The sequence below is a fragment of the Euphorbia lathyris genome, chromosome 2, assembly GCF_963576675.1.
Source record: "Euphorbia lathyris chromosome 2, ddEupLath1.1, whole genome shotgun sequence".
Classification (NCBI taxonomy): domain Eukaryota; kingdom Viridiplantae; phylum Streptophyta; class Magnoliopsida; order Malpighiales; family Euphorbiaceae; genus Euphorbia; species Euphorbia lathyris.
The window spans coordinates 27,037,387-27,050,927 of NC_088911.1; the positions used below are offsets into that span (position 1 = coordinate 27,037,387).

The 13,541-nt window shown below is 37.9% G+C and overlaps 1 protein-coding gene across 1 annotated transcript; it reads right to left on the reverse strand.

Moving 5' to 3' along the window:
• Nucleotides 1–5,320: 5,320 nt before the first annotated feature.
• LOC136216777 (uncharacterized) lies at nt 5,321–8,717 on the reverse strand. The gene is made up of 8 exons (XM_066003335.1): nt 8,676–8,717; nt 7,145–7,302; nt 6,990–7,046; nt 6,548–6,642; nt 6,288–6,354; nt 6,132–6,184; nt 5,900–6,012; nt 5,321–5,470 (listed from the first exon to the last, which is right to left on the reverse strand). The coding sequence occupies exons 1-5, from the start codon at nt 8,715–8,717 to the stop codon at nt 6,338–6,340; spliced, it is 369 nt and encodes a 122-aa protein (XP_065859407.1). The 3' UTR covers nt 5,321–5,470; nt 5,900–6,012; nt 6,132–6,184; nt 6,288–6,337.
• Between the last annotated feature and the right edge of the window lie 4,824 nt (nt 8,718–13,541).

Below are 13,541 nucleotides of genomic sequence, written 5' to 3' on the forward strand. Positions count from 1 at the left end.
GGCTAAGAAAGGGAAGGTTACCATCACTGACCTTGATAATGACTATTATGTCATTAGATTCACAAGGGCTGAGGATTACAATGCGGTGGTCAATGGTGGACCGTATATTATCTCCAATCATGTTTTGGCTCTGAGACCTTGGGTCCCAAATTTTGACCCCCATGACAGCTCTGTTAACAGAATCCTTACTTGGGTTAGGTTCCCAGGCATTCCTCTTGAATACTATAAGTGATAGATTCCTGAACAAGATTGGTAGCCTGGTTGGTAAGGTCCACCATGTCGATAAGACTACCATTGGGGCAGTAAGAGGCAAGTTTGCCAGGGTCTGTATTGATATTGATCTTGCTAAGCCTCTTCTTTCTCAATTCTGTATTCAGAATAAGGTTTTTCATATTGAATATGAAGGTATACATAATATCTGTTTTGAATGTGGTATGTTTGGCCATACATTTGAGGGATGTCCTAAGAAGAGGAAGGAGGCAGAGGAGTTGATGCAACCTATCATAGGTGGAGCTGAGAAAAGTCAGGGGGAAGAAAGGAGTTTTGGGCCATGGATGCTGGCCAAGAGGTCAGTGAGAAGGAAGCCAAGTGCTAATGTTAGTTCTATTCATCCGCCAGATATTAGTCGGAAGATGACTACGCTCCAGATTGCCCCTGAGATCAAGGTCAGACCCCCGGATATCAAGAAGAGGAGTGAGGCTGGTGTGGTCTCAGCTTCTGGCTCGGGGTCTAGGTTCGGTGTCTTGTCCCTGGAGGAAGGTCGGGAATCGGACCCTTCCAATGAACAGATTGATTTGAGCATGCCTCGTCTGGAATCGGTCGAGCCTGTTTCTAGTCGGGGTAAATCTATTAATCCCCTCTTTGTCTCTGATGCTAAGGATAAAGGGAGCTCCCAGTCTCACCTTTCTACAGGGGAAGGGTCGAGTAGTAAGGCTGTTTCTCTGAATCCTCCTGTGGATGCTCCTATTGGAAAAGCTATAGGAGTGAGTAAGATGAACATGAAGAAACTTAAAGTGAAACCTAAGAAGAACCTTAATGGGTTAGACTGTTGGGCTAAAAGGGGACCTTCTGGGACTTCCTCTAGGCTCTCAGGAGCCCCGAATAAATACCTGATCTAGGGTTTGGGCTTGTGTTAGTAGTCTTCCTTTCTGATGGATTTCTTTGTTTGGAATGTTAGAGGTGCGGCGAGCAAGGCAACCCTCATTCATGTTAATGATCTTATTAAACAGTTTAACCCCTCCTGTTTTGTTCTTCTAGAGACCAAGGTCAGTGGAGCCAAAACAGACGAGGTGGTTAGAAAGTTTAAGAATTGGAATTGTGTCAGATCGGAGGCTACTGGCCGGGCTGGGGGGATTTGGCTCTTTTGGAAGCCAGGTCTTGTTAATATTGAAATTGTTAGTATGGACTGTCAGTTCATTCATAGTAAGGTGTGCTACCCTGGTAATAAACATTTCTTTGTTACCTTTGTTTATGCCGATCCTGTTCTTTCTAATCGTACAAGGTTGTGGGAGATCCTTCATTCTATTAGCTCTAACATGGTGGAGGCTTGGTTGGTGGCCGGGGATTTTAATGATATTGCCCTTTTAAGTGATCAGAGAGGAGGGGGTAATCATTATGTGAACCGGTGCCTTAACAACAAGCGTAGTATGGATCTGTGTGGGCTTTCAGACCTGGGTGCTGCTGGCCACAAATTTACCTGGAAAAGAAATAGCTTGTTTGTGAGGTTGGATAAGGTGTATGCTAATGTTGCGGCTATCTGTAGGTTTCCTGAGGTCAAGGTGCTGAATCTCCCATTCCGTCACTCTGACCATTGCCCTATCCTCATTAATTTGGTTAAAGGTAACCGGCTGAAAGGTAACAGACCCTTTAGATATCTTGTGGCTTGGGATTCTCATCCCGACTTTAGGAATTTCGTGAAAACCAATTGGCATCCCCACTCTGATGTTCTCCTCGCTGCTGAGGAATTCAGAAGGAAGGTGGTTGTTTGGAATAAAGACATCTTTGGCCATATTATCAGGAGGAAGAATAAACTCTTGAGGAGGATGGAAGGCGTTCAGCGTTGCTTGGAGGCTCGTTTCGACCATAGCTTAAATGGTCACCTTAGAGCTCTCCAGAACGAGTTGGAAGCTGTGCTTAGACAGGAAGAGCTTCTTTGGTTCCAGAAGTCTAGGAAGGCCTGGATTCAAGACGGGGGTCGGAATACCAAGTTTTTTCATCTCTCTACGATCATTAGGAGACAGAGGAATAGGATTGATGCTAACAAGGACGCTAGTGGCGAGTGGATTTTTGAGGAGGAAGACATTCGTCGCTCAGCCCTTGATTTCTACAAGGACCTGTTTAGAGAGGAAGCTGTGGACTTGGAGAGTGCCCACTCTGGTATTTCCTTTCCTCGTTTGGGGGAGGAGGCTATTAAAGATGCTTTCCATCCTATTGACCTTAAAGAGATTGATCTGGCCTTCTCTAGCATAGGGTCCACTAAGGCTCCTGGGATTGATGGTATCCCCGCTAGTTTCTATCATAAACACTGGGATACTGTTAAGGAGGGCATATACAGTTTTGTGTTAGGTGTTTTTGGTGGCTCTAACGATATCAGGTCGGTTAATAAAACCCTCATTGTCTTGATTCCTAAGGTTGTTAAGCCTTCCTCCTTCCTCCAGATGAGACCCATCAGTCTTTGTAATGTTTTGTATAAAGCTATTACTAAGATTGTGGCTAATAGAATCCGGAAGATCCTTCCGGATATAATTAGCCAGAACCAAGGGAGCTTTGTTTCTGGTAGACAATTGATGGATAACGTTGTTATTGCCCAGGAGGTTGTCCATTCTATGAAGATTAAGAAAGGTAAGAAAGGGATTGTGGCCCTCAAACTGGATCTGGAGAAAGCCTATGATAGATTGAACTGGAGCTTTCTTCTGGATAGTTTAGCCAAAGCTGGCATCCCGGAGAACTGGAGGATTTTGATTGAGAAGTGTATCTCCTCTCCTGTTTTCCAGGTCATGATCAATGGGGACATGTCGGATGAGTTTTCTCCCTCCAGAGGAATTCGTCAAGGAGATCCTATGAGTCCCTTCCTCTTTGTTATTGCCATGGAAAGACTGTCTCACCTGATCCAAGAGGCGGTGTGCAAAGGGACTCTCCACCCTGTTTCTATCAACAGACATTGCCCCCCTATTACCCATTTACTCTTTGCTGATGACGTCATGCTTTTCGTTGAGGGTAATGAGGAGCAAATTAAAACAGTATGGATATCCTTGATTGTTTTTGCGAGGCTTCTGGCCAGAAGGTTAACATCCAAAAGTCCCGTATGCTTTGTTCCAAAAATATGGACAATAGCTTGTGCAGAAGACTGAGTGAGCTCTCTGGCATACCTCTGACGAACTCTCTGGGGAAGTATCTTGGGGTTCCTCTTCACAGTGACAGGGTTTCCAAAGCCTCTTTCAAGGATATTTTGGACAAAACTAATGGTTTGTGTGCTAGCTGGAAAGCTAATTCTCTTTCCCTTGCAGGTCGCCTTACCTTGATCCAGTCAGTTAACTGCGCTGCTCCGAACCACATCATGCAGGCCTGTAAGCTTCCTGAGCCTGTCCTTAGTGACCTGGATAAGATAAATCGGCGTTTCCTGTGGGGTGAGTCTGGAGATGGGAGAAAGGTTCACCTGGTCCCGTGGAAGGAAGCTTGCCAGCCTAAAAACAGGGGGGGTCTTGGTATTAGGCAGGCAAAGGACAATAATAAAGTCCTGTTAATGAAACTTCTTTGGAGAATGTGGCAATGCCCCTCCTCTCTTTGGGTCCGTCTCTTGTGCGGGAAGTATCGGAAAGATAGAATCTTTGGTGGCCCGAAGGAGAGGGTTGTTAGCTGTTACTTCCTCTGGAAAGGGCTCTGTGCCGTGTTTGCTGAATTCTGTACGGGGATTGGCCTGGAGGTGGGTAATGGTAGATCTATTAGCTTCTGGTATGACACCTGGATTGGTGATAAACCGCTGATTGATGTGTGTAATGCCCCTCCGTCGGCTGATCTCCTTTCCTGGAAAATTGCTGATGTGGTGGACTCGGAGGGAGACTGGATCTGGTCAAAGTTCGACTCTTTCTTTAGTCTGGAGACCCTTCTTAACATTAGAGGAGTGAAGATTAGCAATCAAGAGGAGGATAAGGATAGACATTGTTGGGCCTTGACGAATAATGGTACTTATTCTTGTAAATCGGCCTATGAAGCTTTTACCCCTAATAGGGCTGATCCTCCCTTGGAGATTTGGAAGTCCATATGGTCCCTCAAGATCCCTTACCGTATCAGAAGCTTCCTTTGGCTGGGTATCAAAGACAGGCTCCTTACGAATGCGGATAGGCACAGAAGGCACTTGACTGAGTCTAGTGCCTGTAGTAGATGCAGAGGCAATGTGAAAACCTTGTGCCATGCCTTGAGGGATTGCCCAAATAGTAAGAAGATTTGGGAAGGGATCCTCCCTCATCACATCCTCCCTTCCTTCATGGTCTTTTCTGAAGGGGACTGATTCTCTCAAGGAGCCAAGGGGAACTTGCTGGCCAACATGGAGCACGGTGCCATCCTCTTTGCTATTACTTGTCACCAAATCTGGAAGTGGAGGAATGAAGAATTATTTGCGGGTAAGGCTGTCCTTATTCCTGATTTACTGTTTTTCTTCTCGAAGAAACTCTTTGTTATTACTAAAAGCTTTGAAAGAGATTCCCTTGTTCGCCCCTCCCCGGATAAAGAGATCTTGCTAGTTGGCTGGAGTAAGCCTAGAGAAGAGTTTGCTAAGTTGAATACTGATGGCTCCTGCCTTAGCAATGGCAGAATTGCTACTGGAGGAGTTCTTCGGGATGCTGGTGGCAATTGGATGGCGGGGTTTACCCATAACTTGGGGACGGGCTCCTCCTTTTCTGCGGAGCTCTGGGGTATCTTGTCAGGTATTAAACTCGCCATTCGCATGGGTGTTAAAAAGCTCTCGGTGGAATCTGATAATCTGGAGGCTATTAACAGGATTTCAGATAGCCAGGCTGTTTGTCTGAAGAGCCAGAATCTCATCAAAGCTATTTTGAGGCTTCATCCTGCCTTTGAGTATCTTAATTTCTCCCATATTTTTAGGGAGCAAAACCGCGTGGCGGATCGCTTAGCAACTGCTGGGCATGGGAGAAGGTTAGGTGTCCCTATCTGTTCCTCCTTTTCTTTTGCCTTCTCTCCTAGAGGATAGGATTGGAGTCAGCCTTCCTAGACTGATCCCGGTGTAGGTTTTTTGTTGGTTTTGTTTTTTTCCTTTCCTTTCTTACCAAAAAAAAAAAAAAAAGAAAACAAAATATTAAAAAAAACTCAAGTCTAAAATAAAGGTATCCAATACAAAGATTTTATTCCGAGTTTGTACAACTCATAATAACAGCTAAGAAAAATCTTAGAGTTGAATATAATCAGCTATTCAAAGTTACAATATACCCTCGATCCACCAAAGCCTTGTTGATTTCTGCAGAACCAAAACCTCAAACATTCAGAATCAATTCATACTTTGACAATCACTAAACCGCACAATAAGAGACATTCGCAAAAGACATATGTTCATATAAGCTAAAACTAAAATTTGTTATGTACTATAAGCATGTAAAATCCCATGTAAATCCCACTGTGTCTGTCAAAGTGAACATGCACATCTATGCGCATAAAACCATTATAAATTTTTAAAGAAAAATCTAAAAGATTGTATTTGAGAACAATACGAGCAATTGTAGACAAAATATGAGAGAAAGCATGAAAAGAACAATCAAAATGCAAAGTCCATACCATTGATAGGTACCTCTGTCACCATTCCCACAATTTCGTGTTTGCATATATATGAATTAGAAAGATGCCCATAATGTTTCATATATAATTAATACATGAACTAATTTATAAATACCCAGGGACGGGAGGATAAATTGAAATCCCAATTCATTCTTGACCATGTGAACGTCGGAGTGATGCATCCCCCAATAAGTGACTTCGAAAGAAACTTATTCCTCTCATGTTGCCCTGCATTAACAAATTCATATATAAACAATTTGTATTCACTGCTTTATATATGCAAATATTATTTATTACATATGATCTAAGAAAGGCAATCTCTTGGAGAATTTGAAAGGAGAGAGTACCACAAATGAGTACCGCGTGCACTTTAATGCTCTTCCTTCATATAGTGCATTTGCTAGAGAATGAGATCAGATGGTTCAGGATAATGATCTTGCTAATGTTGTGAAGGAAATGAAAAATGAGATCATGTTTTTAAAAGAAACTAATGATAATCTTACTCTGCAATTGCATAGGAGTCAGGAGTCAAACGTTGAGCTTGTTTCTGAATTCAGGAGTTGGAGAAAACTGTGGAAAAGCAAAAAGCCAAAATAGACAATGCAGATAAGAACCAAGCCAAAATAGGAATTATGCACAACCCTAAGTCTAACCAATGGAACAACATGTTAGGATTCTCCATATCACTGATGCACCTCTTTAGTAATAGAAAGCAAGACCTTTAAATTTATTTTCTCCAAAATACTAATTTTAATAAACTAACCATTAATGTGAACCCTTACTTCAACAGAGGAACTCTCCAACATCATCATCTGTATCCCGGTAAGGCAGCCAAGTTGATGGAGTTCCATTTTCCACCTGCTCAGAAGAGCCATTCTACTAATGCTTCACCAGATTGAATATATTATGTCTATAAAGAAGCACTTAAACTCTAATCAAAGTATTATCCACTCAAATTCATAATGTAAGCAAATGGAAAGAAGATACAGAGCCATACGAATATGAAACTAAGATGCAGACCAATAACAAACTAAAATTGAGCTCTCTGCTAAACTGAAATTAAACAATGTAACTAAATAATTAAATGTCTCGGTTTTAAATTTCAAAAGGTCTAAGAACCAACCAATTTGAACTAGTTCTAAATTTCTTAGCAAGCAAAAAGGCAAAACAAGTAACAGAAAACAGAGATAGAGAGAGTACCGCACATGGAGTTGACAACAAAGTTGTTGTTGCCCAGAAAGTGAGGAAGAGTATGAATCAATCTAGGGCAAAGAATCTTAATTTCAATTATTGGAGTCGATTAGAGAGAGAAAACGGGAGTGAGAAGAAAGAGGTAGAAGGAGCTGTCGAGAAAACAAACCTGCGGCGGCGAAGGAGGATTCCTGCGGCGGCGGCGAAGGACGGCGGTGTGAAGGAGGTGGCTGCGGCGTGAAGAGCTCTTCTCTTCTCCTGTGTTCGTGAATCGTGTTGTTGTGGCTGTGCGGCGTTTTTTGGATGGAGGAGGAGATTAGGTTTAGTCTAACAAATGTTTATATATTTATATTTTTGCCAACTCTTTTTGGTCCCTTTGTAAAGATGAAATTAGTCTAAATAAATTTTAAAATGATAAAATTAATAGATTTATAGTTTTTGGGGAAGTATCAATTTAGATTTCACGTACAAAATAGTATAAATATAGGTTTAACGTTTAAAAATAATATTAATTTAGGCTTCAATAATGGAACGAGACACGTTATTGGTATTACTTCGTTAAGTTCTGTCAATTGTACATGGAGAGAAAAATCAGAACTTAATGGAATAATATGAATGATGTGTCCAATCCGGTATCGAGACCTAAATTAATACAATTTTTTAAACGTAAAGCCTATATTGATTTTATTTTGTACGTGGAACCTAAATTGATATTTTTCCAAAAACCATAAACCTATTTTAACACTTTATCTCTAGTTTTAACCTCTCACACATAGTAATTGATTATTAATTTTTATATAATTATAGAAATTTTATTTTAATAACTTGAAACTTGTTTTATTGAAAATGAATGAAAATATTTTAAATATTAGTACAAAATTAGGAGCAAAACTAATTTTAATAAAAATTTTGAACAAAAATTAAAAATAGTACGATTTTGTAAAATTCATAGTATTAGTTTGAAAATACTATATTAAAAAGAAGAGAATACTTTAAGAGAATAATAATAGAATATCTGGTTTCAAAAAAAAAATAAAACAGTAGAATATCTCTATATCAAGTATAGAAATATTGGTATATAAATACTCTATAAAATTTACATTATAAAGATATTAATTAAATTTCAAAACTAAAATGATAAGTTTTTATTTATATAATTAGGCACAATTTTGTGTTTTAATATGTAAAAATGTGTATGGAGACTAAAGATTTGGTTAACTTAAAAACTTTAAAATATGTGTTCACTAACTAGGTAATAAGTTTCTTCAAAAAAAAACTAGGTAATAAGTTAAAACACATTACTAATAAATTATATATCCTAGAATTAATTAATTTTCTTGTCACAAAATAAATTATTCGTGGTATAAGTAATTTTAAGCCATAGGTAAGTTTTTCCCGTGGCATAAACATATATAGCCACGAAAAAAGTTTATCGTGGCAAAATTCGTGGCATAAGTGTATTTTTGCCACGAAAAATAATTACCCGTGGCATAAATATAACAAGTAATCTAAAGCTTCTACTGGATTCTCTTTTTCCCGTGGCTAATTGGAAATATGCCACGAATTTTGAATTCTCGTGGCGTGATTCGTTGCGCAAGTGATGATTTGTTGTAGTGTGAGTACCGTGCCCTAGCTTCCACATCTTGCGAATTACATTGGCTCCGAAATCTACTTCATGATCTTAATCATTCTCCACAAACCGCTGCACTACTCTTCTGCGACAATATTTCAGCTTTACACATCGCTCACAACCCTGTTTTCCACGAGCGCACTAAGCACATTGACATCGACTGCCATGTTGTGCGCGAGCGAGTACAATCAGGTTTAATCCGTCTCATGCCCATCGCGTCCTCGTTGCAATTGGCTGACCTTTTCACAAAAGCTCAACATGCTCCGCAACTCAGATTTCTACTATCCAAACTAGGCTTGTTCAATCTGTACCAAGTCTAGTTTGAGGGGGGGTCTTAACCGTACAAAATGCAGATACAATTTCCCCAATTCTCTAACCTAATTTCACCTTCTTTCCTTTTTCCCAAAACGCAGCATTTTCACCAGCCTTCTAGAAACATCCTTTCCACATCAATGCTCTTATCCTTATCCTTCCCCATTGTTACCGTTGGGCACAAGGACAACACATGGGCCAGCTCTTTTTATTACAGCACAGCTATTTTGTCATTTTCCTTATTCTGTTATTAGCTTTGCCTATTTAAGGTTCTGTAAGCTTTTTGTTTCAATCAATGAGAATAAAAACTTTATTCCATTCTTGCTTTCAGCAATTCATGAGTTTTCACGTTTTCATGTGTTTTTTTTCTAATTTTTCATGTTTTACCATTTTCATAATTTTCTATCTCGTGTTTTTATCGTGTTCACGTTCTTCCAATTTTTTTCCGCTTTACCTTCATTCATGTTTTGCAAGTTTTTCCTTTTTCGTGTTTTTCACATTTCGTTTTCACATTTTTTGTTTTTTTTTTTTGCATTTTTCAAACCATTTTTTTTACGTTTTTCACGTTTTTTATTTGTTACTATTTTCCAGTCTTTCACGCTTTGTTTTACCATTTTTTATGGTTTTTCTATTTTTACTGTTTTTTTTTTTTTTTTTGTTTTTCCTATTTTTCAAAAATTATTAAATGGGTTAAGTTGGTCAACTTAATTAACCCACTATCTAACCTTTTTATTATATGGATTATAGTTGGATCGAATAGAAAAAAAAAACACATGCATGAGTCAGGACTGAAATTAGAAAAATGTTTTTCTCTTTTGGAAAGAGTAAAACATTTTTCAAACATTTATTATATTTTTTTATTATTGACTAACATGATATTATCTAAGAACATATAAAAATTTGAAAGGGTCTCTCCAAATGTTGTGACGGTTTTTCGTTTGTCCTATCATTGTGAGGGTTTGTCATCTCTGTTATTGTGAGGGTTTTTTTTCCGAGTGCTTTTCTTGCTTTTGTTAGGTAGTGATCATTCCTTGGTTCTTTTCTTGTGTTTTCATCATGGGAAAAAAGTTGGCTAATCTCGCTATTTCTGACGATGGATAAGACGAGTTGGATCTCAATAGTTCGTCGACATCCATAATTTCCAAGCGCAGTGGACTGTCTATGGTTGGATAAAAAAGGGATAACACCATGGTTGATCCTTATTGTAATTTTGATCATACAAGAGAGGCTCAATTCAGCTAATAAATCTAGAAGTGTAAAAACAAGTTGTTACGTTATAATTATATTATGTAATTTCTATACTTTACCTGATTATATATGATATTTTTTTTGGATAAAAGTTGGGACAAACCATGATAGAACCTGGAATCCCAACTAGGTTGACACCCTAGACCCAAACACAGAAAACCTGATATTATTAAAAATAGAAAAGCGTTCAAACAAAGGGGAAGAAGAACAAAAGTAGCAAACAATTCAATGAAATCTAAAATGACCAACGTTACAAATGTCATCAAAAAGTAAATGATGACAAAAAAACGGAGCCGAATGCCACCACGAAATGGCAGATGAAGAGACACCAAAACGCGCCAAGACATCTGCAAACCGATTCCCTTCTTTGAAAATATGAGAAACCACAATGTTCATTAGTGAACATTGGTGAAGACAATTCATCCAAGCGCGTTGGATAAACCAGGGGACATCTCTTGATTTAGACTTTAATTTATTAACCACAAGCAAAGAATCTGATTCAATCCACAAGTTGTGCCAATCCTGATTATATATGATATAAATACAAACAAAATGGTAATAGTGTCAAATGGATTACGTCAAGCACGTTGTCTCTGTTAGACAAACGATTACGTGTGTCTTAAGAATGTTAGACAAACGATTACATCTGTCTTAAAAATATTAGACAGATATCGTCGCTATTGACGATCGTCTCCCAGTATACAATAGATTTCGCAAACGAACTCAAACCGTGTGTAGCCTAGTTATCACCGAAGTAGGAAAACAAGACATTATGAACAGACAGAGAGCATGAAGAATTTCAGAGAATATTTTCTCAAACAGTATTTAAATTTGACAACTTATTCTATATAAATAGAACTAAAAGGATATGTCTTTTCACGAATGAAAACAACTGTACACGGACAGACACGACTGTTCACGTACGAATACGACTATTCACGATGGACACGACTCTTCATGAAAGGAGGTGTTTGTTGGTATTTAAATTAATATATAATTTTATTCAAAATTTTCCAACAGTCTCTGTAAATTGTATTGTCATGTTAGAAATTGATTACGTCAAGCACGTAAAGAAATCCCAATTTAAATCGACCAACTAGAACATGTATTCTATTCGTAATATTGATTTGTTTTAAGTCTTTTATGGTTAAAATGTAAAGTTTGTTATAAATATTCGGATTAAAAAAATAAAAATGGCCCATGCAGGTTTCAAACCTGCGACCTTCACGTTATTAGCACGACGCTCTAACTAGAGCTAACCAGCTGAGCTAATAGGCCTGAATGGTTTTGAAAATATTTCATGCTCTAAAGAATATAAAGGACACAATGCTATAAATCGCCCGCACACTTATCTTGTTTCATCAATAATTTCAATTACTACACTGATGATTACTTGCTATTGAAATTGTTTTTCTAATAAACGAAACAAAAGAATTTTTTTTTGAGAATAGTAGAAGCATCAAAAACAGAAAATATGTGAAAACTATGATTTTTTTTTCCATTTTCGCGTTTTTTTACCTTTTTACACTTTTCATTTTTCTTTTGTTTTTTTTTTCTCATTTTCTACTTTTTCATTTTTTTTTACCATTTTTTACTTTTCCCATTTCTCGTGTTCTTACTATTTTCGCAATTTTTTGGTTTTCGTTTTTTCCATTTTCAATTTTTTTCATTTTCAATTGTTCTCATTTTTCAAGGTTTTTTTGTTTTTCATTTTTCGCATTTTACTGTTTTCAAAATTTTCAAATTTTCACTCCTTCCGGTTTTAGTGTTTTTCATGTATTTAATGTTTTTGTTTTATTTTTTTTCCACTTTTTATTTTTTTACCGCTTTTCACGCCCCATTTTTCATATTTTTACGTTTACGTGTTTTTCACATTTTCATTGTTTTGTGTTTCTCGCTAAGGTACAGTCAACAAAGGAGGACATGCATAAATTTTATTCTCTCCAACACGAAGAAAGTTCAAAGCAAGGAAGAAGAAAGCTTACAAAAACAAAGAAAACAAACTTTTATAATCCATAAGAAACTCAAAGGACACCTCGAAAAAAGTGATCATGCAAGTCTTAACACCTGATATTCACACACTGCAACTACAGTACCACCTCATTAATGCAACTGACAGATGACATCACGTATGGAAGGGCAAGTGTTTTACACTTTAATAGTTTACATCTGACAACAAGCGCACGAACCAGCCCCCTGCCATCCGAAATCAATCATTGAGCACAACCATCGGAAGATTTTCTACCCGCCAACTAGTGAACAATATACAATTAATCGGAACATATGACCATGAATCAGCACTAGTGGTAACTCCGCATGAGGTGCTCACATCAAAGGGTTCATCGGACGGTTCGACAACCTAATCAATTAGGGAGGAGGGGTACTTGATAAGGGATATGGGCCAGGACCATCCCACTTTAACTCAACCTGGGCTCGAGGCCCACTTGAACATTTGCTCTATCTATAAAAGGGGCACTCAACCACCAATAAAAAGACCTAGACACACACTCTCTCTCTCATTGATTACTCTCTCTCTTATTCTCTTATTTCTCTCTCTATATAAATTAACTTGGGTGTTAGAGTGTTTCTAGGGAGCGCTCCCTGCACAGAGAAGATATTCGGCTCCGAAGGTCCATAGCTGCCCCACATCTACATTAGAAAGTACTGAAGGAAGGGGTTCACATAATGATGGAGAAGGTGTGATGGAATTAGACCTGTCAATTATCGTGTTCGAGTCGTGTCATTTTCGGATTCGTGTTAAAAAGAGTAAACCAAAACCCAAGCCAAAAACTTTCGTGTCACAATCGTATTAACCTGTTCGGGTTAGTATCGATTTCGTGTTGTGTTTTTGGGTTACATGTAATTTTTTTATGCATATATATTAATGATAATTTTTAAAAATATAAAAAGATGGTACTATTTTTAAATAATTTATGTTGTTTTTAAATTAGTATGTTAACACTAACCATCGAAAAGTCCGCTAATATCATATTAGGAGGTCATATAATTTGTTTATAACAATTTAGGTGGTTCAAATCATATTTTCAAGTAATAACTATTATTTTATTATCGTTATTAATAAACTGACATATAAATACATTAACGTCCTTCAAGGCATCCACACGACGTGTGGGAAACTCCACACGCCGTGTGAAAACATTTTAAAGTGGACGTATGTTACTAACATGCGTCACTATTGATGAACGAATTAACAATTTATGTAAGCTCAATAACAACGCACGAGACTTACGTGCATCACTATTGTCCAATCAACAGTGATGCACTTTATCTACATATGTCGCTATTGATAAATTCATTTAAATTAGAGGTTTAATAGTGACATACATGTATTAAGAGTGTCGCTATTGACCCATCA